Genomic DNA, 25,903 nt, shown 5'->3' on the forward strand with positions numbered 1-25,903 from the left:
CAGCATTACAGCCTATGAAAGTATGAACTAAATAAATTGAAATAAATTAGTGATAGGTTGTGCATAAGAGATAACGGTTGTTATTTGGAAGTTTAATTAAAACATTTTAATGAGTCAGTTGTGAGATAAATAACTTGATCATGATTTCGTGGCCCATAATTACTATACCTAGTCTTATGACTCTTGTTTCTTATGAATTATTCATGAGTTATGACTTATGAGTATTATATTAATGTAATGTAATACCTAATATGATTTATGATACATATTGAAATTAAATTAATCATTTGTTGAAGAAAAAACAATACGTTTGTCGTTTAGTATAAAATAAGTTTAATATAATTTATAATGTTATTTTAAATTACCGCCACAGAGGGGGTATCTAGTAGACCAAGGGAGATCTAAACGCTAAATGGGTAATTTAGATCCCCAACTAGGATGGTGTCAACTAGTTCCCTATGGTCATTTAGATCCCCTGTCAATTAGATCCCGCTGTGTCATTTAGATCACGGGGATCTATTTGGATGGGGATCTAGGTGGCCGTTCACCATTCTGTTTATCGCTTTATCATTTATCAGGAGACATTGAATAAATATAAATATTTATTTTAAATTTTAGAAATTTTTTTACTGTATAAGTCAGTTAGTGTTACATATTAAACTGTAACTGTAAGTATATTATAAATGTGATTTTACAATGTTCCTTAGTTTAGTATTTCAGATACCTAAAAAAATATATTTATTTGTCATAATATGTACTTAAACAGTATACAATATAAATTCTTTGATTAATAATTTATATTACTATATTTATTTTAGTTAAATCCAATATGGATGCAGTAAAAAAAAATAGAGAAAAACATTCTACCAAATACTTGAATCTAAGTGATTTTGAACGTCTTGAAAGCCATGTTGAGTCTGAAGGCGATCTGTTGATTAAAAAATTATCTTTAAAACAAACTGATAAACATTTAACTCTAGAAAAGTAATATTTATTTTATATATTTTAATAATAAATGGCAATCATTTAAATTTTCTCTTTGTTAATGAGATAATAAATTACATAAAAACAAATTTATACAATTAAAATTAGGTACTGAAAAAAATTATTCAATATTTTTGTTTTTAGGCACTTAAGTCAAGAGCGTAATTTTATTACCAGCCATGAGTACATTTCCATTACCGAAATTACCAAAGGAGAAATTACATTGCCAGAGTTTTGTACCAAAGTCAATGAAGCATCTTACAATCAATTAAATTCTAATTCTGACCATAAACCTTCTTTAAAAGTTTCAGAGTAATAAGAATTATTTTTATTACATTTTAATTTTCAACCTATTTTTTTTATCTTTTTTTAACTTGTTTTTAGTTGTTTGAGTCGTCATGAACGGGAATTAGCATTATGTGTCAAACCTAATAGTACTGAAACTAAACTTTTAGCATTTGCATTATCATGTGAAGCTAATGAAACTCTTAAACAAGATGTCCATCACAAAGATCACCCAATCAATCATCTTGTTCAAATACATGATGAACAATTTTCTCATCTAGAAGCTTCACCTCTTAAAACTTCAAAAATGATTAGACGAAAACGAAAACAATTACTCCAATCTTATATAAAACCAATTGAGGTAATTTTATTTTGATATTTAACTTAATTAAAACTTACTTATGATTAAGATCCAATGTTTTAACTGGTTTACCATTTATACTTGTATACCTGTATTATAAATTTAAAAATAAAATACAACTAATAATATCTAAGAAATTACAATTAGTTTATTTTTTTATTGTATTAATATTATATTTTTAATTTAGATATCAGAAAAGCCAATAAAACATTATACTAGACCTAAATCTCTTTGGGATTTAAAAGAAGATGTACAATCTCTGGCAAACTCTGGTTTAAAATTGTATACATGCGAAGCATCCAAGCGTACAGAGCAGTGCATTGGTGTATTAGAACTGATAAATGAAGAAAATAAAATTAAAAATTTACCAAGCTCTATTAAAAGTCAGCGCTTTGTTGCTAGTGGCACCCAAGTTCCAATAAATAATTATACTAAAATTAATGAAGATCAATTGAAAACTATACCTTATTTTCAAAACTATCAGAAAGGAATCCCATCAAAAGTAAATATTAAAATATTTTTTTAAAATTACTAAAAGTATGCAAAAGTTTATTTTTATATTTAAAATTTCTTAATTTAGGTATTATATGTGAAAAATATTGCCAAAAGTGTTTGTGAAAAACACTTGGTATCTGTATTTGGAAAATACAAAGAATTGCAAAATGCAGACATAGTTTATAGATATATGAAAAAGGGAAAAATGAAAGGACAAGCTTTTATTGAATTTGAAAGTAATTATTATTTTCATAAATATTTACTTTTATAAGCTTATTTTTAATTATAAATTAAATCAGAACAAGTAATTTTATAATCACGGAGTTTAAAATTTAGATGGAATACAGTATACTAGCTCTATTGAAATAAAACATACTTAATAAATCATTGTGCTTTAAATAAAGACAACATTTTAATTTATGAAAATATTTAGAAATTGAAGTGGCAGAAAAAGCATTAGAAGAAAACCTTGGACTTATACTTGAAGAAAAACCATTAATTATTCAATTTGGGAAGAAATGATTATTGTTGATGATTTAAGTTTGATTAAAATATATTTAAATTTGCAAGTTCAAGTTCATTTTGAAAATATGTAAGTATGAAAAGTAACAAATTATAATTTAAGAAAACTATATGTTTATGTTGTTATATGTTTTGAATGTATAGAATCATTATAATTATAAAGTACAAACATATTAGAAAATATAAAACACTTAATAAATCAAAGGTGTTCCTAACTGTGCACGATAGTTTTTTAAGGTGGTATGAATTAAATGGGTCTCTGGCCCATCCTATAACAACTAAAATAAATATTTTAAGGTGTCTCACATTATTATCTTTAAAATAATAATCATACATCTCGTTAGTTGCTAGATATCATTGTTTGTTATACACATATGTGGTGCTGTCAGTGTCGGCCTGGCCATGGCTGCTGGGACGTACACATGGCCAGTACCCCTCCTTTTTTTCAGGGTCTCATAATTTTTTTATTTGCTTGGCGTATTCCTAGTTTATATAAAGATTAAGCGGTGGCTGGCAGTTGTCCGAATAATGATAAAGACCGATAAGAGTGGTTGTACGGTGGTTAACCTGTGACCAACTTGAGGTGGTGTTGCACAGCAAGTCGGGGGATATTTTCGATTTGCGGAGCGGAGCGACGGCGCCGAGGAGCGTAGCGACGAGTGCCGCTAGCATGGCATCACTGTACGATGTTTTTTCAAATTGGTGTCACTGTAAAATGCTGGTATATGCTGGTATGGTATTGTGGTATAAGCTGCCTTATCATTTTTCGGACAACTGCCCCCTACCCAAGATTAAGGACTCCGCGAAGTATTTATTGAAATATTTAACTGTATGTAATTTATGGCACAATTTTTCTTTACAGGGCTCAAGGCCGTTCATTATTGGGCCCCGCTTATGAAAACTACTGGGAATTTTAAATTTTGACCTTTCCAATGCACCAATTAGATTCATTTCCCCATCGTTCAAGATACTGAAGTTGAAAATCTAAGCATTATTTTGACTACTTATCGTGTACACAAACACAACAAATAAAAGTAATAAAACACACATAATTGTAAAATCAATACATTTATTGTTCCGCTCAGAATCTAAAATATATACCTATATTATTGCACATCATATGGAAGAAATATAAATTATAAAGAACCTATTAAACGATAAATTAATCTATAATGTGCATAAAATATGCTATGACAAAATAATGTGATAAATACTCAAATCTTAAATATTTACTTACTGTTCTAATCAGTGGCGTGTCGAAGCTATTATTTTGGAGCAATTGCTCTTTCAAAATTGTTGGGTGGTGGGTGGTCCCCCTGCCATAAAATACCTAGCCACCTAGGTATGTAGGTATATCGTAGAAATATCATACCTGATTATACAAATTGTTACAAATGTATGCATATTTTGTAAATTTTTAATTTAAACTTTTTTGCAGAGTTGGAAATTCCGTTATAAACATCAAGGGTGCCTTGTATACATTTTTGCTCCCCACCAAAAATGAGTTCAACATGCACTGGTTCTAATACAGTGATTGAATTTGTGGGGAGGTGCTCTTCTACTACTTTTTTTTTGTATACCCAACTTTTTTTTTACTTGGACAGGGGGACAGCACAAACTAATGCCTTACATAACTTTTATTAAAATATTGATTTAAATTGTTGTCTGACTAAGATATATTGTATGACATATTGGAAAAAATAGGGTGAATATAGACGCTCATAAAAATTTAATTTAAGTTTCTTCTAGACATTTTTTTTTTGATAAAGGTAGACAAACTTATGAGTAATCTTATATTACATTTTCAAATCTTAGATTTAAAAAGAAAAATTTTTATGAATTCTCAAACCAAAATTTGCTATTTTTCGTGATTTTTCCGTATTTTGTCAAAATTTGAACTTTAAATGCTTGTAAATAAAAACTGTGACTAAGGATTTTTAATTTTTTTCATCTTCCTTTGAAACAATAACCTAGGACCCTTCTATTAAATTTTCAAGCTTTTTTACTAAACAGATAAAATTTTATTGATATTTATAGAAAAAAAAACTAAAAAAATTTGAAAACTGACAATGGCCGTAAACAGCTCAAAAAGAGTCAAAATATTTTGTAAATTTTATGGTGTATAGAAAATGCTAATATAAACATTCAGTCAAAATTTCATGTCCCTACGGCCATTTGTTTTAGAGTTACACCAAAAACCAAAATCGATTTTCTCGAAAACAGATTTTGCGTAAAAATTCCCGTTTTTCCTTAATTTTTCTTTTGTTTTTCACGTCGCTTGTGAAAACTACTGGGAAATTTTTACTTTTGACCCCCCAAAGTACCAACTAGATTCACTTTCCTATCAGAAAAGTTACTATTGAAGAAAATCCAAGCACTTTTACTGTCCTAAAACGTGATGACAGACACAAAAATAAAAAAAAAAACACACATCATTGTAAAATCAATACATTCATCGCTTCGCTCAGAATCTAAAATTAAACCATCTATCCACCAGGATTTTGATAGAGACAGCTGCTTCTGTGGTTTTCAAGATTATCTGGATGGGTTTTAACAAATTCAAAGGATGTCAAAAATTGATACAATTTTTTTTTTTTATTTGTATAGTACAAACTAACAGTATAAGTACTTAGTAAGTATTCAAATAAATATGATTATGTTTAAAAGTTAACATATTATACAATTTATAAAATATTAAAATAAATAAAATAGTCATTGTTGTAAATTGATTAAAAACTAAATGCATTCATTTTAATGCATAACGCATAAAATCCATAACAATTTTTGTAAAAATATTGAATAGATAGTCTGTGGTTAGGATATCCATACTTCTGCCTTGTTGATGGTAATTTGGTATAATTTCAAATTTTTGGATACATCCCCTAAGAATATAATTTAAACAAATTAAATATTATTGACTGTTAGTTAGGTTTTTTTGGTTTCTGAACGGGAAAATGTTGTTGGTTATGAATTTTGTTTCAGTTTTTAAGAAAATCCACATTAGTTATAATGTAATAATAGATTACAAAACCATATTATATTAATAATATTAATGAATATTATTAAATCGTTTTTACTATAATTATTATCAGTTTTCGGTTATAAAAACATGTCCTGGTAAATTTTTCTAAATTATTAAAGAAAAAAAAATTCAGATTTGCAACTTAACTTTTTTGTAAATCCCAGTGTCTTTACCAAATAAGCTACTACCTATTACTAGTTATCCTAGTAACGGCTTAATGCATAACCTATCTAACAAAATTGCTTACTATAGTATTATTTGAAAATAAAATAGACATTTTAGACATTGGCAGTTATAACTTGATCTTCACTATTATAGGTACTTCATATAAAATTCCATTATTTTTATTAAGTATAATATCTATTGATATCATTTGCTATAGAGTAAAAGTAAAATATTGGCACACAAAAGCCTGTCTAATGGTGCACCTACTAAATACTCGATAAATAGTTATGATTTTATGAATATACCTATAATGCTATAAATAATATATTACTAATAAATAGTATGGCTTACATTAGGTAAAATAGATTTGCTTATAAATTAGAATATAAGTACTGAGTACTAAGCACATAATATATATATATATATATACGCCTGTACTATCATGTTTAAATACAACAACAATTAAAATTTAATTTTCTGTGATAAATGAAATGTATTATCATATTATTGTGTTGTATTGTCCTAAAATTATTCTTGTTCGCTTATCTTACCCAAAAAGACACTCTTCTTTAAAGCACATAACTTTTACTATATTAAAAAATATGACACCCAATGTATGAGCAGTAGATGTGTTGACTTTGTTTAAACATTGTTGAAACTTTCCATCACATTCACAGTGAGATCTGAAATGCAAACAAATTATTTTTTTTAAGTTGTATTTTATAATCTATAAATTTATTGAATCTAAAATATTATAAATAAATCAAAGTTATTTTGTATTGTAAGCATATTATAGTATAGTAAATAACTAGATTACGTGAAATAAACTAACTTACCTAGTATAAGGAGAAGTGTTACAAAGATTAAAATAACACTGACCAGTTTCTAATGTTCTAGTACAATGATCATGTTCTCGACAACAAATATCTTCTTTATGATAAACTCCCAGGTCTGAATAATTTTTGGCAATATTACCTGGTCCACACCATTTTGTTCCTATTAAATACAATATTATGTTTCTGATTTTTTTAAGTCATTAATGTAATTTCATTGTTTTTACCTGGGTATATGAACTCAATATTTTGACACGGACCTCGTTGTGTACCTTTGCATATTTTATAAAACAACTCTACTGATTCAACATACATTGATTCATAAACAAATAGAGGATTTGTTTTCAAAAGCACTTTTATTTCATTCCTATAGTAAATAAAATACAAATTAACTACCTACCCACTGTAGTGTGAATTATGTTATTGCAATTTAGAACAGATATTGTATAGGAAGTTCATAGTTATTATTTATTTATTGTTAGGATCAGTCCCAATCATTACAACATTTTAAAATTTGATACATTTAAATTGATACCTCAAAAAAAATAACCCCAAAAATTTAGTCCTCGAATAAATAACCCCTTATGAGATTTTACAAAATTATAAAAAGGTGGTCATGGGCCAATGATCAATCCAAGTCTAATCCAAACTCATTACCCTCATGTTTCACTACCATCTCTCGGCAAGAAGTATACAGCTTGGATCAGAGGTCTTAGACAAAGCAAACCAATGATCAATATTTAATTATTATAATATTGTATATTTCTATCATATTATAGTATGGTTATTGTTATTAACTTTTGAGTCAATACCACCTTACCGTCGAACAGTGAGAATGGGTTCAAGCATATAATAGGTCAAAATTTAAATGAATCTAAATATTTGTAGGTACCTATGTCATAGATTTACGCAACACCAATATGTATTATTTTTATTTTAATAAAATCAATTTTGTTTTTTTTTTTTAATTTTTATAACAGATAACTGTAAATTACGAGAGTTCAACCATATTATTAAGAGGATGTCAGCGCACTATTTTTCGCACTGTTTTCTCTCTCTAGCCTACGCGCAACATGAACAAAACGCATTAACGCAGAATCATTTTTTCTATGTTTTTAAGTTATCTTAGAGTAAAATCACTTATTATGAAAAAGATAGATAATAATATTTTTGAGGGAATTACATAGGTATCAGTTTCCATATTTTATTGTTATTGGACTATGTATTCAACTTTCAAAATAAACAAAAAAATGTTGTAAATTTAAATTATGTTTAAATTGTTTAGAGGCAATATTTAGACAAATCGATATGTCATTTCCTCAAAAATATTATTCTCTATCTTTTTTGTAATAGGTGATTTTACTCTAAGATTACTTAAAAACATATAAAAAATGGTTCTGCGTAAATGTGTTTTGTCTATGTTGCGCGTGGGCCAGAGAGAGAAAACAAATAGTGCGCTGACATCCTCTTAAATACCTATCTTTAGAAGTATAAGCTGACATCTCTTCTACGCAGAATCGTATTTCGAATTAACTATAGATAACCGGGTAGATACGCTGATTTATTATTGAATTAAAATTTAAAACGATCATTCTTGTGTCTTACTCAACTACCTAGATAGGTATACGAGTATAGCAACCTCCTATATAGATTACAAATATACAGCAAAACGAGTTCCCTGGTTTTTTTTGTCTTTATGTGAATTATTGGAGTAAACTTGAACGAAATCAGTAAAATATGTTCAGGACTTTTAAAGTTTAAAACTAATGAATTTTGCTAATTGCAACTGTCATGCACGAAATGTTAAGAATTTGGCTATTGTACGGTAATTATATTTTACACATGATTGTGTTCTTCATGACAGATATGTCTTCTTTAAGGTTAGTCACTGTTAGAATAGTAATATTTAAACGTACAACTTTTGTTTGTATACAATATGATACAAACAATTTTTTTATTAATTAAATTAAAACTAATATTTAGGTGAATAATTGTGAACATAATTATTTATACTATTAAATAGTGAACTAAAATTATTAGCTTATTTAAATTATTTATTCGTTCATTATTATAGAAAATTAAATTAAATATAAAATATTTGTAAGATATAATATATACATGTATATATATTTATATATATTAAACATAAATTACATCACATATTTATTTAATAAAATGCGAGTTTGCGGATGTCGCTCTGATGTACAGTACGTTACCTACACGTGTGTATATTTTTAGATTTTTTGGTTCCTGAATTAACTACGTACGTCGAACCTTATTTTAAATTTTCAATCCTTATAGCTATAGTAGTTGAACATTTCATAAATTTTATTTACTAAAACATTTTTAAATTTTTTGTTTGATAAATGTTGTCAAAATCGAATTTTAAATGTAAATTTTTTTCCTGCGCTTTTGAAAACTACTGGGAATTTTAAAATAAAAAAACACACATAATTATTGTAAAATCAATACATTTATTGCTCCGCTCTAAAATATATACCAATATTATTCTACGTAATCTGAAAAAAAATATAAACTATAAAGATATATTAAAGACCTATTAAATGATATAATTAGTCTACTACCTACCTATATACACAAAATATGCGGCGACAAAATAAAATTTTTTTAATTTTAATTATTAATAACCTTTTTTTACACATTTTAATTTAATTGTTGATTTGATTTTGCTATACTTGAAATTATTGTAAAAAAACATAATACACTCAAAACAAAAATATTGGACTAAGGTCATCAATTAAGCTTTTTTAAACTTAGCGATTTTATAATATCTTATAAAATTATCAATTACAATTTGTTTCAATTAGTGTACATTTTTGAGTAGTTAAAATTAATTATATTCATTAGTTTAAGTATTAAATAAATAGGTAGGTATATTTTTGTATAAAAATTAGAAATTAATAAAAAAAACTTTAAGTCTATGTCGTATCTTAGCAATATGAATAAAAGTTACCAAATAATATTTAGGTTTGATAATTTTATTGTACTGGTATTGCTAGTTTGCTACAAACAACATTTTGCATACCCAGTCAATTAATTTGTCAATTGTTATGTATACATCTAATTATTTTACAATTGTTAATTAGTCTGTTACAACTTAACCATGGTGAAGTATAGGTATAAAATGTACCATAAAAGGTACCATAATACTATAATAGTATCGACGTATTATACGCGATGACAAAAAAAAAAAACATAGGAAATGTTTGTTTAACATTCAAAATATTAAAATAAAGTATGTTGTAGGAAATGTCAAACAGTACAAGAAATGATATAATACATAACAAAGAAATATTTGTAATTTTACATTTTGAAATTAAGAGCAGTTCACCCAAAGATAAATTGTTAATTGTACTTGTTGTTACACTATATTACTGTATACATGTAAACATCCTTGGTTCAAATTGTTGTTTTTACATTTTTTGTACATTTATTTATATTTTACTCCCTCTCAAATAGAGGAACACATTGTTCTTGTTCATCACGATCAAATCTAATGAAAATGCATATCTTGTCCTCGTAAAATAGTTTCACCTGATGAGGTATTATATACTCGTGGTCAACAACCATTAATATTAATTAGTAATTTGCTCATTCGTGAAATTACCGGATATAAGATTAGTATCTTTTTGAGTGTCTAACTGCAGTGATACAGATATTTTAATTTAATATTTAATATAACGTCGATATATATTATATCACGATCGTGATAAATCGTATGTTTGGGTAATTACTAATTACACAATGTTCATTTTCAAAAACAATAGATATTTAGTTATTCATATTAGTGACATATTAATTGGGTAACAAGTGACATTGACCAAATTATATAAAAATTGTAATTATATTTAAATCGGTTGTTTTTATGATCTTTAATATCATTATAGTATTATCACTACTATCTAATAATTATAATATTATACCTGTTATTATAAATGCGGCAAATTGGAGTTTTGAGTGTTATTTCCAATGCTTTTTTTCGTAATTTGTCAACTATTATCAACGTCCCGCTGCAGTTTGCCGACATTGCAGCGAAGAACCAAAGTATGACAATAAATTGCAATAAAGTATTATTCTAAAAATAATAAAATACAAAAAACACCGTATAGCACGTTATAATTAATATAAATATATCATAATATAATTTATATATTTGTAAATTTGTATTTTATATGAATTATTTATGCTATATGACTAAATAAAATTTTTTATGTGATTTTTTTTTTATTATCAATCTTCCATTATAGGTAGGTACCTACTATTATTATTATATACCTATATTAATTATGATTACTTTAAATTTTTTTTATATAAAAAAGTTATAATTTCATTTATTTCCAATTGATTTACTGATATTCGCAATTTAGATGTATAAATGATTTAATTTTACAATAGTTATTTACTAAAAAAAATTATATTTAATTAAAATTTAAAAAAAAAATCGTTCTTAAAAATATAATAAACGTGAATTTTTTATTAATTACTAAATTGCTTGAAAATGAGTATAAAATATGTTTACTGAAGAAACTGTAAAGATTTCAATATGTATTTTTATAGTATTATCTATATAGTGATGTTTAAATAATAAATATGTTAGTTTAACATGCACTTAAAAATTAATTAAATTTAATCAAATTTTTTTGGAAATTTTATATTTTAAAACGTCTAAAGTATTATTATCTTACCTTCATTACTCTAAGTAAATCATTTGTACGTTTGTCATTTTTTATAATTAAATTTATTTTGAATAATCAAAACTTGAGATATATTTTAATCGTATGTTGTAGATGAAAAATTACACATGTATACTATTTATTGAAATATTTTTAATTCAACGTAAAGTTTTAACAGAAAAAATGTATTTATAATTTTCTTGTACGTATCAAACTATTATTGTTTGGTGTATCTTAAATCGGCCCTCTTTGAATTTTGATAAGTTTGATATGCATCACCTCATCGATATTTCTGTACACGATGCTCTCGGACACCTAAACTAAACTGCTCATTGCTTGTGGAGTGTCTGTTGACCTCTTGCTGTTGCGGTTTGTTTTGTACAAAACTCAAGGATGCAAAGAAGCAAGCACCTCCCTCCGGTTTTTGGCCTTAGCTGCAGTTATAGACTATAGTTATAGCACAAATTCCTGCCGTGGTGGTCACAACTTGTGTTGTATAGGTTCCATCTATTATTTTGAGGTATATTCAAATACCTACATATATGTGACATTAACACTTATTAGAAATATTGTCTCATTATTATCATTATTAATTATTATAATATTCGTAACTGTGACTAATAGATATTGTTGACTCGTTTTGTATTTACGGAAGAAAACTAATTCAGCTCATTCAGAATACGAATTTCCCCAGTTTAACTTCTTGTCGCGAACACCCTCGGGCGGGCCCGCAGGGTTTCAAAGTTTTGTCCATCATCGTGTCTATTTAGCTATAGCCATTCGTACATTAATTTTTATTTCAAATGTTCATTTACCGGTGTTTGTTTACCTTCATTCCGCATTTGTCAATTTAAAACTTTTCTACTATTTTTAACTGCCTTTAAATCCTTTAAAGCCCAATCACAACTATATACATTAAAAAAAAATTTGATTACTTTTTAAAGAAACCACGTAAATCGAAGTATATTGTATTTAAAACTGGTATTTAGTATTTACAACATGTACAGACTACGTTGAGTTGTATAGAGAAGCGTTCGTATTTATCTCATTAGTAGATTATATAACTTAATATTAATGATTTAATTGATTTTCATTTTCAACATAATCATGGTGCGGGACATCCATTAATTAACTCGAAAAATGTTGAATAATCAAACATTTAGATACAATATCCAGTCAGTAGTAATCAGGGTTATTATGTTTAAAACACAATATTTTAAACTTGTTTAAAAGTTACATTTAAGTAAAACATTTTGTTAATTGTTTAAAACCAATAAAACACCTTTAAAATAGTGTAAAATCCAAGAGATTATTGTGTTTTAAAAAAAAAAAACTGTATTTTTTGTTTTAAACTGTTTTAAACCGTTTTAAATATATTGTTTAGAACACTGTTTAAACTTTTTAAAACTCAAACAATTTGTTTTATTTATGAAAATAATAAACGTAAATGAAAAAATACACAAACTTACTCTGGTAGTAGTGCACGGGTGAAACTATGTAAAAGATTATCAATTTCGGCCATCCGAAACCCAATCAAGATAGGTAGTATATTATAAATGTTGAGTTGTTGGTCGACGGTCATTATAGCGATTTTGTTATGAGATTGATCGGATACACTTATATTTATATATACTCTACTATATAATATGATGTAGAGATCTTCTCGCGTAATTTTTTTAGGGTGAATAAACATAAAAAAAATATATAAAATGTATTTTACTTAATAGCTACATTCAGCTTATATAATTTAACTGTAATATTTAATAAATTGTTCCATATTATTATGTTTTTTAGCATTAAAATATATCACAGCTTCGCATAATCGAGCATTAGATACAGGTTACACGAATTATATTACATTATTTGTTTAGTCGTATGGCTGTGTGCCTGTATCGCTGCACGGTTTACCTAATATAACATAAAAACATAGGATAGTGTGTTATGTATGCATCGTCTAATGTTTAACTGCAACCGTTAATTTATTAGCCTAAAATAAAATGTATAATAAGTATATAATATTCACCCCAAGAAAGTTATTTGTGATTTCGAACGCATTCTCTTCCATCAAAAATCGAGTCCTAATATTAATGATATCCAACTATCCTCCTAAATTCCCGTTGTTTTACCGTCATCGCCAATATTGTGTCCTTCATTATGTCATCTGGATTTCTTAATCAATCACAATTATAATTTGTGGTTTTGAATTTCCTTTTTACAATTATTTTTTGTGCAGTAATCTTACAACTAATAAAGCCTAAGGCTGCAATAAAAAATGGCGGAATGTTATTTGTGTGAAGACCAAATAACCGAAATACCAAACATTTTTAGATAAATAATAAATATTAAAAACCTGCATTGATAATATAAATTATTAGATGGTATAATTCATGTTTTAATTTAGCCTGTTTGTTTATTGCCAAACGAAACAATTGTTGAGATGCAGTGGAATTATATTAATTTATAATAACCAACATCCGTCAAGTGTCAACCATCTTAAAATAATATGCTTAGGTAATAACGTTACATGCTTCGTTATGACTTATATTTGTGGAGTGTATACCCACCAGTTTTATAGGTACCTACATAATTAACACGACTAAATCTACTTTTCCGATAATTAAAAATCACTGTACCCGTAAATCCATTACCCACAATTTATATTAACGATGATTTTTTCTCAAATCTCAAATAAGTTGACGAATCTATAAACAATCGTCACTCATCGTTGTTTACGTAATCATCTATATTTATACATTAGAATATACACGATTCACGCATTCCTAATGTAATATGCTTAAATGGGAGTTAAATAAAATTAATCAAAACAGGTTTACAAACATTAATATTACATTTCCATAAAAAAAAAATTCTATTTTGTATATTATATTACCATGTTGGTATTTATAAATATCGGAACTATATACATTATAAATTACATTGTCTATTGATCACTGTCCACCGATAAATAAGTTTATATATATATTTTAATAAGAAGAATACTGCACAATTACTAATTTATGGCGTAGGTAGATAAGAATTGAATATTTGTATCTAAACATATTGCATTTTTTTTTTATATTGATTATACTTATTATTACAGGGCCCCCACAAATGTTTATTATATTAATAGTGTTAAATATACATCTTAAATATAAATTCCTAAATAATAAAAAATAGGTAACAACGCGCTGAAGGTATGAAAATTCTTTGATTTAAACTTTAGGATCTTTTCTGATAGGAAAATGAACCTAGACACCTAGTCGGTACATTAGGGGATCAAAAGTAAACAATTCCCAAAACGTATATTAATAATTGGGAAAAAAATAAAGTAAAATTAGAAAAAATGGAATTTTCACGGAAATCGACAAAATCAATTTAGTTGTAAGCACTTCAAAAACAAATATAACCGTAGATACACTTGAAGTTTTCACCAAATGTTTATACTATCTAATTTACATGGTAAAGTTTTCAAAATATTTTGACTCTTTTAGAACTATTTATATAGACATTTAAAATTATCTTTAATAAATGACGGGAAAAATTTTCGTTTTGGCGGAAAGCTTAAAAATGTAATAAAAGTTTTTACTACTTGAATTAAAAAAAGTTGAGCTTAAGTTCACAACAATGTTTACGAGAATTTTGTCAAAATCGATAAAATTTAAAAATTTAATACAAGGTTTCTAAAAGTCAGAGTTAGACGTCATAAGTTGTTACAAGAATTTAAAAAAAAAATGTTGGTTCCACAATTATTTATTATGAGTACTGAAGTTTAAATTTTAACAAAATTGTATATATTCACGAGTAAATAATAATGATTTATCATTAAACGATTTTCTTATTTTGTTGTAATTGAAAAACGAATTACTGTATTTTGAGTGTACCTATTTGAAATTTTTACCAAATGTTTATATTATAATTTTCTATTCATAGTATAACTTTAAAAATATATTGTTATAAATGTATAACAATATAAAATAAATAATGTACTATTTAGACATTATCTAGTTTTTTCCTACAACTATATATTGATAGAAAAATTTTCGCTCGGTCAAAAATCTTACATAAGAGCTATAGTAAACTCGGCTCGTTTTTTTTTCGGGTAAAAATGATTGACAAGCTTGGCCTGAATGAAAAGGATATGTCCAGATCTTCTTATATATCTACCTAATTTATAATTATATTATAACATTTTTGAAATCCATTTAGCATTAAGTACCCAAAGGACACCACAATAGTCTTATTATCCTCAAAAAAATATTTAGTTTTATTTTCATTTTCACATCTATTGTTAAAAAGTATGTACATTTGTTATAGCAGAATTAAATTACCTATATAAATGTGTATAATACATATTATACGTTGTATACGTTACTACGTTAGTTATTAGTTATTTTTTAATTAAATGATGTCGTGCTTATTATATTTTATTGGTGAAAATTACCGGACCTAGTTTACTAATTTACATTCGACCTTTTTTACTACCGGAAATTTCCTAGTCTAGTTTACAACAAAAACTGTAATCGCGGGCCCAGTTTACATATTTCGCTCCGATTTACGGTAAGTCGTTATTGATTCAAAAGTTAATTAAGTACAATATAGGTACTTGATATTTATTATTTGTATATACTATAATAATAACTAAATGTTATAAAAATATAATAAATATGCATGGTTTACAACAAATTAATTATGCTTACAGTATTACTAATACATTAAAATAAAATTCTTTAATACCAATATAAATATGAATATCATTAAATATACTTAGTAATATAGACCGTCTTTTCTCAGAATCGGTTTTCGTATGCAATGATTTATCATTGAATTCAAATTTAACATATACATTGAAGTGCCTTACTCAATGACGAGGTACATTACTCTAGATACCTACTTTACGCTTTACAGCCCAGTGGTCACCTATTACCACCTTTTTTTAAATTTTTAATTATTAAGGGAAACTTAAGTGAAAAAAATCATATAAATCAAGTTGAATTATTTATTTTTTTCAAAATAATATTTGTTTGCACTGGTACAGTGTGTAGAGTGTATATAATATTATATAGTATTATATCGACCTTCACATGGCTAGCGCCTGGCACAGTAGTACAGTTAACATTAATACGTATAAAATACTATTTTTCAATAAAAAAAAATAATTACAGTTAATTGAGTTAGGTATAGTTATAGGTGTACTCGCTTCCTAAGAACCCCTGCTCTGTCATTGGTCATTACTCAATACTTAATAAGCAAAATAATAATAATGTATGTCGTATAAACCTAACCTAACTACCTAAGCTATAAGTTAACATAATATCAATGATAATTAGTATTAATTGTTTTTATTTTCCTATAAAGTGTTGAGTTTTTAAATCTACAAAATTTGAAATGTAATATTATAATATATGTATACCACTTTGTACACAACACACGTATACAATGCCTGCATCACTTATAAATTATAATCAAAATACTGAACACTTTGGTACACACTGTACCTATAGTTCGACTATGCAGCGTTGAATTTATTTAAATGTAAATTTGATATTTTTTTTACTTATAACTACAATATAATATTATATAAAGGAACTCACAAAACATAACCAAATCTTACTTCCTTAAGAAAAAACCTTAAACTTTGATGCTTGGCTCACGTAAACCTTCATTTTGATATAAGATATTATGAGATGATATTATATATGTTAAGTGAACACAAATAGTAAATGAGATTCTAAAAAATTAATTTAACATGCAGCTAAAGTCCTTATAACGTGCAGTCATTATTTCAAGACGACCGTGAATAAAATTAGTTCAGATGCGTTTAACTACAAATATCAATCGGAAATATAATATATACATTCACATATTATATACATTTATAGTACAATATAAATTTAAAACCTCCATTGTTTTTTAATAATTTATAGTGTTTTAACATTATTTTTTTTATTCTTCCCGCAGTCTTTTCAACGCAGATTTTTCGACAGCCGCCATACAATATGCCGTATTATTCGTGTACCAATATAAGTCACCAAAACAATCATTATTACCTCCCCCGAGTCCAATCCAGTCAATGCAGTCATTACAACGACCATAAAAGACATACCTGTACTACATCGTACACACACATTACACGCGTATTTATAGTTATTGGCATATATTATATATAGGTACCAATTGTCACTATATATGCGGTGCATATATAGGTACTGCTGCAGTTATGCAATCACGCTGCAATACATAGGCACATATATCATAATTACACGGCTTTCGCACACTCATTTGATACATAAATTGGTAGGTAATATTTTATATTATATACATATTATGCGGATATACGTGCGTGCGTGTGTAATACGATTTCAAAATTGTCCAATTAATAACACAAAACAGCGTCGAAATGTGTTGTGGAAATGAACACTAATGTAAACCTTACCCTGCGGTGGCAAAACTACAGGGGTTTTATAGAAGCACTTGAAGCACCCCCAACATTAATTTAAGCACACCAAGTTCTCTGTCTTGATAATTACAAATACCTACGATAGTTTTCTAAGAATTATTATCAGTTTATATTTTTTTTTTTCTTGCATTCCAATTATATTTTTATTATACCTATTAGTATTGTATTATCTAGCTGCAATATCTATCACTGCGAGAGATACGCGAGAAAAGGCAGTTTTTCATTGATGTGTAGATTAAAAAATTGGCTAAGAAACAGTATGGGGTATATAGCAGCGTTTTTTCAACCAACCAAGTATAAACATCGAAAGAGATTTGGCTAAAGAAATTGACACAAAAAAATACTAAACACATATTTTGTTGACTTAGGCACAGAAAGTTTTGTTTAACAATTTATTGTATATACAGATTTACAATATGCATTATCTATATAGTATATTGCTATAATAGCAGTAGTATAAAAACCATCTAAAAATTGTCATTACTGTTATAATAGCAGTGATATCTTCAATGGTCTCTTATGAAAGAATAAGTTTTTCCTACCCCCTATATCTTCATCGACCATTTAGGCACTCAACTATATAGAACATTAGGACATTAGGACATCCTATAGCTTTACTAAACATATTACTGCTATAGCGGTATTGAAAAGTGACATTTTATGGATGGTTTTATAGAAAAATAATAAAGTAAGGTGTCCATCAACGTGTTAAATTAAATTAAATGGTTTGAAATTTTTTTCAAAATAATATCACGTGAACAAATCTTAATACAGTGAGTACATTAACGTGTTAAGTGGGAAAACGTTTTATGCGGAAATTGATAAAAACCTAGGTGGTTAAAATGTCGTGTTTATTTATTTATTACAGTAAAACAGGTTAATTTATTAATTAAAGTAAAACTGCAGGTTTATTAATTAATTACAAATGTAATATAAAATAATAACAAGTATAAAATTAATATAATATAAAAAATACATATAAGTACGCATAAATGTGTCACTTTTTCATGTGCTTGGAAAGAAAAAGTTTATTTTTGTTTGTTTAACATTCTGATTATGGAAGTTTTCAATTACTATAATTATTTATTGTGATTTTCTGATCAAAAGAGCGTCTTGATTAGATAAAGAAAAGCCTGCAGTAAGCGTAACAAGTGGTTTTTAGGTTGACTAGTATAGTAGTATAGAAAATGTCTAGAAACCGATGGAAAACATCGTCTCATGCTGGAGAGCGTGTTAAGCTAGTTTTATTGTAGTTAAAATTAAATATTGGCAATGTGTAATGTCAGAAGGTGTATGGAGGGGCAGAGTTAAAATAAGCTAAATACAATAATTGTAATTGTAATTGTAGCACCCCCAGATTTGAACTCTAGTTGCGTCACTGTATATGTCCTTACGGCTTACCCACTAACAGTGTATAATTATATTATATTATATTACGACGTCAGTGGAAATCCGCGAGAATCATAACTAATAATAACTTTATGTTAATATGTTGTACAACGAGTACCACCTGTAACGATTGTATTGTACCGAATGGCGAATGACGTACAAACACGCGTCGTTGGCGTCGAAGTGATTTCCGTGTCTGAGCGCGTGGTAATCGTTGGATCTGAAAGCATTAGGTACCACAAAAAATTAATTTTTATTTGCGCGTTTTTATAAGCTCTAATATTGTCTGTTGCAAGTCCATTCATTCGATTCTACAGGTTGATACATTTAAGTTTCTTCACTTATTGCAACGACAATTAATATGACATCAAATTATATAAGAAAAATATTTTCATGAAACTTAAAACTGTTTGTGTTAACTGTATGCATAGGGGCGTAATTAGGGGGGGATAGATCACCCCTAAAACTTTTTTTTTGATCAAAGTATTGTTGTTATTTAAAATATTATTCCTGCAATACATTTAAGACTAATTATTTGTAATCGGACAGTCTATTTAATGTTACTCACGGAATTAAAATCTATCCGCATTACTAAAAGCATTGCATGTTTTTAAACATTTTTTTTTTTAATCCAAAATATACCATTAGTGCTATACTTAATATTGTTCTTGTTATTGTCCAGTACTATCCACATTAGGTATATAGTAATATTGAGTAAAATGCGATGGGGGGAGGGTAATTAAGGGTTATTTCCTCATGGGTCGGCCACAAAGATACATAATAATAATAATAATATGTAATATATCATTACACATTTTACAAAAATACAACACTTACATGATACATGTATACATATATGAATCTCAATGCACGGAGAGAATTGTGTGGTGGTTGGAGGAGTATCCTTTTTATAGTCTCCATTGGCTCCATTGCCTGGTAGTTGGTACCTATAATTTTACCGCTACAATTATTGCAGCATGAGATGATTTTAAACTTAATTAAATGGTTGAATAATATTATTTTAAACATATTATAGTTTTGTATATAATTTTTTCTTATAACATGTTATCGACTATTTGGATGTATAATTTATAAAATTAATAGTATGTTCTACTTCGTCTTACAAGTTACAAACATTATAGTTATTAACATAACATAGGTACCTCCTACCTAGGTACTTCATGTTCCGCTGCTTTTAATGTATGGTTATTGTGTACCATGCTGTTGAAACTATAATGAAACAACTATTTTCTATACTATATCGGAACATGTAAAATGTAAATATCTTACGAGCTTACGTGTATATAAGAAAACTTTGTTGAATATAATGTTTCATCCCTATTTCGTATTTTATACAATTTAATTTATCAAATAATCAAATGATGTTATCTTTTTTACCTACCTATAATTAATAAAATATATTTTTTGTTGATCTAGAACACACTTAGGTATATACACCTACAGGAATAATACGTAATATGAATGTAATTCTGAATTGACTGACATTTCACATTAGTAGTACAGACCGGAAGTCAACCAAAACAAACAATAAATAATATTATATTCATATTTTATAAGGTCTTCAAAATTGTATGTTATGTTATAAAATTAATCGATTAGTCCAGGCCTGCTAATTTAATGATCTTGCGTGTTTATACATTTTAATCAGAAATCATGTTTATTAGTGAAATACAAATCTGATTCACATCACAAGTCACAACCATTCTAAATATAATCATTTAACTTTGCATATTTTTGCATACTCGAGATGCATGTAAATGCAAAAAACTAAAATCCATATTATAAATGGGTAACTCTATAACTGTTGTATTTCAGACAGTAGATATCGACATTCTAACTTAGAAAAATTTTGAAGACTGGAGCAACCTCCCAGTAGATATTACTTACAATAATTCCATTTCAATAAGTCAAGCTTAGTCGAATAACTGATTCATAAATTAAAAAATCTGATAAAAGTATACTAACTACAGTTATTTTTTATTATTTTTTAAATTAAAAATATCACATGGCTAATGGCTACTATTTTTATCCTCCATCCACTTCCTTAATGAAGTTTAAATCTCACATTGAATGTAACTACTAACCTTAGAAATATTTACATATTATATAATAAATTACATATTATTATGTTCAAATACTAACATTGACTGTCTCTGATAGTCTTATACTCCCCGTCACTGCACAGTGGTTTACAATGTCTCTGATAGTTATGTGTCCCTATTGCTAAAAAAAAATGTATTCATTTACCTACTATTGTAATAAACATTTAGCTAATTGATTCAATAATAATTTTAGGAAATATTACTAGTCGTCGACGGACACAATCGTGGGATGTACCTACAGTCGTACAGTAGTATAATTAAGCACCTACCTATTAGCTTTAGTGGTGGATCTATATAGACAAAAATGATCGGGTATGCGTGAATTATCACTTTCCCCTGAATTAAAAAAGTTATCATCTGACCATGAACAGTGGTTAGTTGTGCTCAAAAACTGCAGTATAGGATTTACCCTATAAATCTGCCACTGACCACTGTCGAATTCGGTAAACTAACAAAATAATTTTGAGGGCAAGTGTATATAGGTAACCGTTCTGCTGTACAGCAAGTGTCGAGTGTACCTATACCTCATCATTGAATAACTCACTGTTATGTACCTACTACAGTACTTACCTATGTGTTAAATGTAAATTCAATGATAAATAATTGCATACGAAATACAATTCTATGCGAAGACCGTCTGTCGGCCTATATTACTATGGGTAAGTATATTTTATGATATATTTATTTTACTATTAGTTATGGGTATAGGCTATGGCAAGTTGAATTTTACCCGAAAACATTGCATTTATTATATAATTTATATTATTAGTTATTAATTATTATAATGTATTATTGTTATCAACTTTTGAGTCAGTATACCTACCGACTTACCGTGTAGAACGGTGTGAATGCATTCCTATGGAATCGTGGTATAAATACTCATTAAATGGGCAATTGAATATAGTATAGGTACCTACATTTTTAATTACTTAATAATTAGCAAATGTTTGTGATTTTACGAATTTTTTCAAAATTTGAACTAAAAATGCTTATAAAATATCATGTCTGTGTATTTTTAATATTTTCAAATAGCTATAAAACTACAAATTTTGGATCTTGTATTAAATTTTTAAGCTTTTTGATCGAACCTAAACATTTTTATCAGCTCTTAAAAATAAAACAATTGGAAAATATTATTCAGTACTTATATTTTGAAAATGTCTTTGTGTGTATACAATATAATAATATATTTAAAAGTTTCAAGACTTCAAGTACCCATAAATAATATTTTTAAATTACAACAATATAACTAAAATCGTTTTTTTCGTTTAAAATAGTCGTCTATTGCGCCAAAATTTGAACTTGGAATGTCTATTTAAGTTCTTGATACTGTTACTATCCAAGGATTGATGATGAGTGATGACATCATTAGTGTAGGCGAGCCATTTCCCCTCTAAACTTGTATCAGCCACCCCTTGGACCCCCTTGGCCGCCTAACCACAAAATAAAAAAAATAAATTGTCATATAATTGTAATAATTGTGGTTATAAATTATTATTATTATTATAAAACCGTGGCTATGTTCTCTCTTCTCTAGTTAGTGGTTATGTTATCAATGGGTTATTCAGCTAATTGCTGAAGTAGGCTGTTGTATACAACATGACTGTCTAATCGTAAAACACAGTGAGTAACATTCTTATCAATTTACGTTTTATTGGCCTAGATTGTTCGAAATGTTGTGCTGCGTTATTACTTGGATCGATTATAAAAAAATAATAAAACTAACAAAACATCAGTGTATTATCTCAATTAGGTGATCATCATGTATTCATGCTCAAATAGATACTGATTATATTTTTTACCTATTTTGGGGTTTGTGACGTTAAAAAGGTTGAGGAACGCTGGCCTAATCTATGTGTTATTCAAATAGGCTTACCAGTTACCTCGATTTCTCTCCGAACTTTCAAAAGAAAATGTGTTTTTAAACACACGATATTAATTATTAATAATGGGTTTTTTCATGTTGACTTAAGTATAATTATGTTTTAATTGAAAATGTAAAAAAATATCTAGTAGGTATACATTATACTACAGTTTAAATATATATATTGGAATATTAATATTATGTTGTCCCATTAGTTCCGTGATAAAACGAGTCTAGACTTCACATTAACTACGCATTTGTCGCGTCGGTCTGGCGCCTTCGTCTTTTATTACCTGCATGTTATCAAAACGAAGTGTTAATCTAATAATCTGGCATTAGTTTATAATATAGGTTTACTCTTAATTACGTTTAATCGTGTACGTCTGGACGATAGGTAAAAGTATCTTAAAATATCTAATTTCGTCCCGATTTGAACTCACAATATCTATAAAAAAAAATTGTGTTAACATATTTTTTGGTTTTTTTTTTTGTAGAGTATTAATAATTTATATACGAACCATGTTTTGAATCTTCAATCCTTAGCTATAAAAATTAAACATTTTATAAATTTTTAACTACAAAATAATTTGCAAATTTGTATGTTTTTGATGAATTTAATCAAAATTTGAACTTTAAGTGCTTATAAAAAATCGTTCTTATGTATCTTTAATATTTTTAACTGCTATTAAACAACTTATGAGGAACTTTGTATTACGAGTTCAAGATTTTTGACCAAGCAATTTATTTTTTTCCTAGAAGGTTTTGAATACTTGAGGGAATGTACTACTTTGACCTTTTAAAAGTAGCAATTAGATCAAATTTGCTACCAGTGTCTAGGACCACCCCCAAAGTTGAAAATAGAAGCATTTTTTTTACTACTTTTCGTTTACAATATACCTACGTCCTACACAGACATGACAAATTAAAATTAAAACACACTTTGTTATAAAATCAAAACATTAATCGCTCCGCTCATAATCTAATATTATAATATTATATTACAGATAGTTATCCATTTAAGTGTACTCATTATTTTGAAGTTTCAACTTTTTCAAACAATTTTTTTTACATTATTTATGGAATTTCTCAAAAGTCTTACTTTTTTAAATGGCATTGTACATTTTTTATTTCATATTCCAAAGCAGAATATTATTCAGAGTATTTCAATCTATAAAGATTACATTTCGTACCGTTATTTCATTAATAATTATGACTTAATATCCAAGCATTTAAAGTTTGATGATCGGAATTGAGTGGTACACGGGAAACCCGCAAATGTTATTCACTACTCCGAAAATAGATGCCTAAATACTTATAACAGTATTTAACCTTGGAATTTCTCAAAAGTCTTACTTTTTTAAATGGCATTGTACATTTTTTATTTCATATTCCAAAGCAGAATATTATTCAGAGTATTTCAATCTATAAAGATTACATTTCGTACCGTTATTTCATTAATAATTATGACTTAATATCCAAGCATTTAAAGTTTGATGATCGGAATTGAGTGGTACACGGGAAACCCGCAAATGTTATTCACTACTCCGAAAATAGATGCCTAAATACTTATAACAGTTACAGTGGCGCCGAACCTATAACCTAAGAGGAGCGACCGTCCACCCTTTTTTCGGTGGGTGGGGTCGTGGGGGTCTGTGGGTATCCCAACAAACTATTTATGAATCATGTTCCTAACTCCTAAGCTATTAATGTATTATATACATATGCAGCAAAATTTTGTAAACAGGGGTGGTGGTCCGTATAACTTTTTACTTGCCCCCCCTTTTAAAATATAGTTCGACGCCACTGAACAGTTATAACTAATGAACTACTTGTCTGTCAAAAGTTTGATTTTACCTTTACGACTTTTACAACATGTATCGTAGTATTTAACCATCGACCATATAAATGTTATAAGTAGGTATATATAACAAAATATATTATGTCTTATTGTTTTGTAATAACACTGATTAGATTAGTATATATATATTAGATTTTTTTTTTTTTATTGAACATTTAAGCTTCGACAGCATAGGTCATTAGCTTTTAAGATATATACAATTAAAATATATAAACTTTTGAAGAGAAAAAAGAAATTTTTACAATATTAGTGGCTTATTTCTAATTTTGATGCCTTAAGGAATGATGTGATATTTTCTGGTAGGCAGTCGGGGCCGATAATCTGGTACAGGTTCGATGAAATGTTATGCTTTTTTTTTTCTTTCTTCCCCGTTGGATCTGCACTCGGTAAGCTACTGTTTTGCCGCGTTTGTCCGTTGATAATGAGCCCCATAGTTCGTTGTGGATATATTAGATTATTCGTTTATTTTATTAAATATAGAATGTGTAATAGTATAATTTTAGATTCTGAGCGGAGCGATGAATGTATTGATTTTACAATGATGTGTGTTTTTTTTATTTTTGTGTCTGTGTACACGATTAGTAGTCGAAATAATGCATCGATTTTCAACTTCAGTATCTTGTTTGATGGGAAAGTGAATCTAGTTGATACTTTTGGGAGGTCAAAATTTAAAATTCCCAATAGTTTTCAAAAGCGCCCGGAAAAACAAAATAAATTTCATAATTATTTTGTAGTTAAAAATTTATAAAATGTTCAACTTTTATAGCTAATGATTGAAAAATTAAAACAAGGCTCCACATAAATATAGGTTATATATAAATTACTTTATTCACAATAAATCATCAAATATA

At 27.4% G+C, this 25,903-nt stretch overlaps 2 protein-coding genes across 3 annotated transcripts; one reads left to right on the forward strand and one right to left on the reverse strand.

Moving 5' to 3' along the window:
* Nucleotides 1–583: 583 nt before the first annotated feature.
* LOC132941618 (RNA-binding protein 41-like) lies at nt 584–5,377 on the forward strand. 2 transcript variants are annotated; one of them, XM_061009760.1, is made up of 9 exons: nt 584–668; nt 819–984; nt 1,129–1,296; nt 1,369–1,630; nt 1,818–2,132; nt 2,211–2,361; nt 2,559–2,717; nt 3,510–3,681; nt 4,086–5,377. In XM_061009760.1, exons 2-7 carry the CDS (start codon nt 830–832, stop codon nt 2,645–2,647), a joined length of 1,140 nt encoding a protein of 379 aa, XP_060865743.1. In that variant the 5' UTR covers nt 584–668; nt 819–829; the 3' UTR covers nt 2,648–2,717; nt 3,510–3,681; nt 4,086–5,377. The 2 variants fall into 2 exon arrangements, with proteins under 2 accessions (XP_060865743.1, XP_060865742.1); XM_061009759.1 differs by lacking the exon at nt 4,086–5,377 and having other exon boundaries at nt 3,510–4,057.
* On the reverse strand, nt 5,270–12,064 carry LOC132941619 (phospholipase A2 hemilipin-like). The gene is made up of 6 exons (XM_061009761.1): nt 11,374–12,064; nt 10,612–10,763; nt 6,895–7,034; nt 6,671–6,830; nt 6,386–6,517; nt 5,270–5,529 (listed from the first exon to the last, which is right to left on the reverse strand). The coding sequence occupies exons 1-6, from the start codon at nt 11,377–11,379 to the stop codon at nt 5,394–5,396; spliced, it is 726 nt and encodes a 241-aa protein (XP_060865744.1). The 5' UTR covers nt 11,380–12,064; the 3' UTR covers nt 5,270–5,393.
* Nucleotides 12,065–25,903: the final 13,839 nt, after the last annotated feature.

This window comes from Metopolophium dirhodum, chromosome 3, assembly GCF_019925205.1.
Source record: "Metopolophium dirhodum isolate CAU chromosome 3, ASM1992520v1, whole genome shotgun sequence".
In the NCBI taxonomy this organism is placed as follows: domain Eukaryota; kingdom Metazoa; phylum Arthropoda; class Insecta; order Hemiptera; family Aphididae; genus Metopolophium; species Metopolophium dirhodum.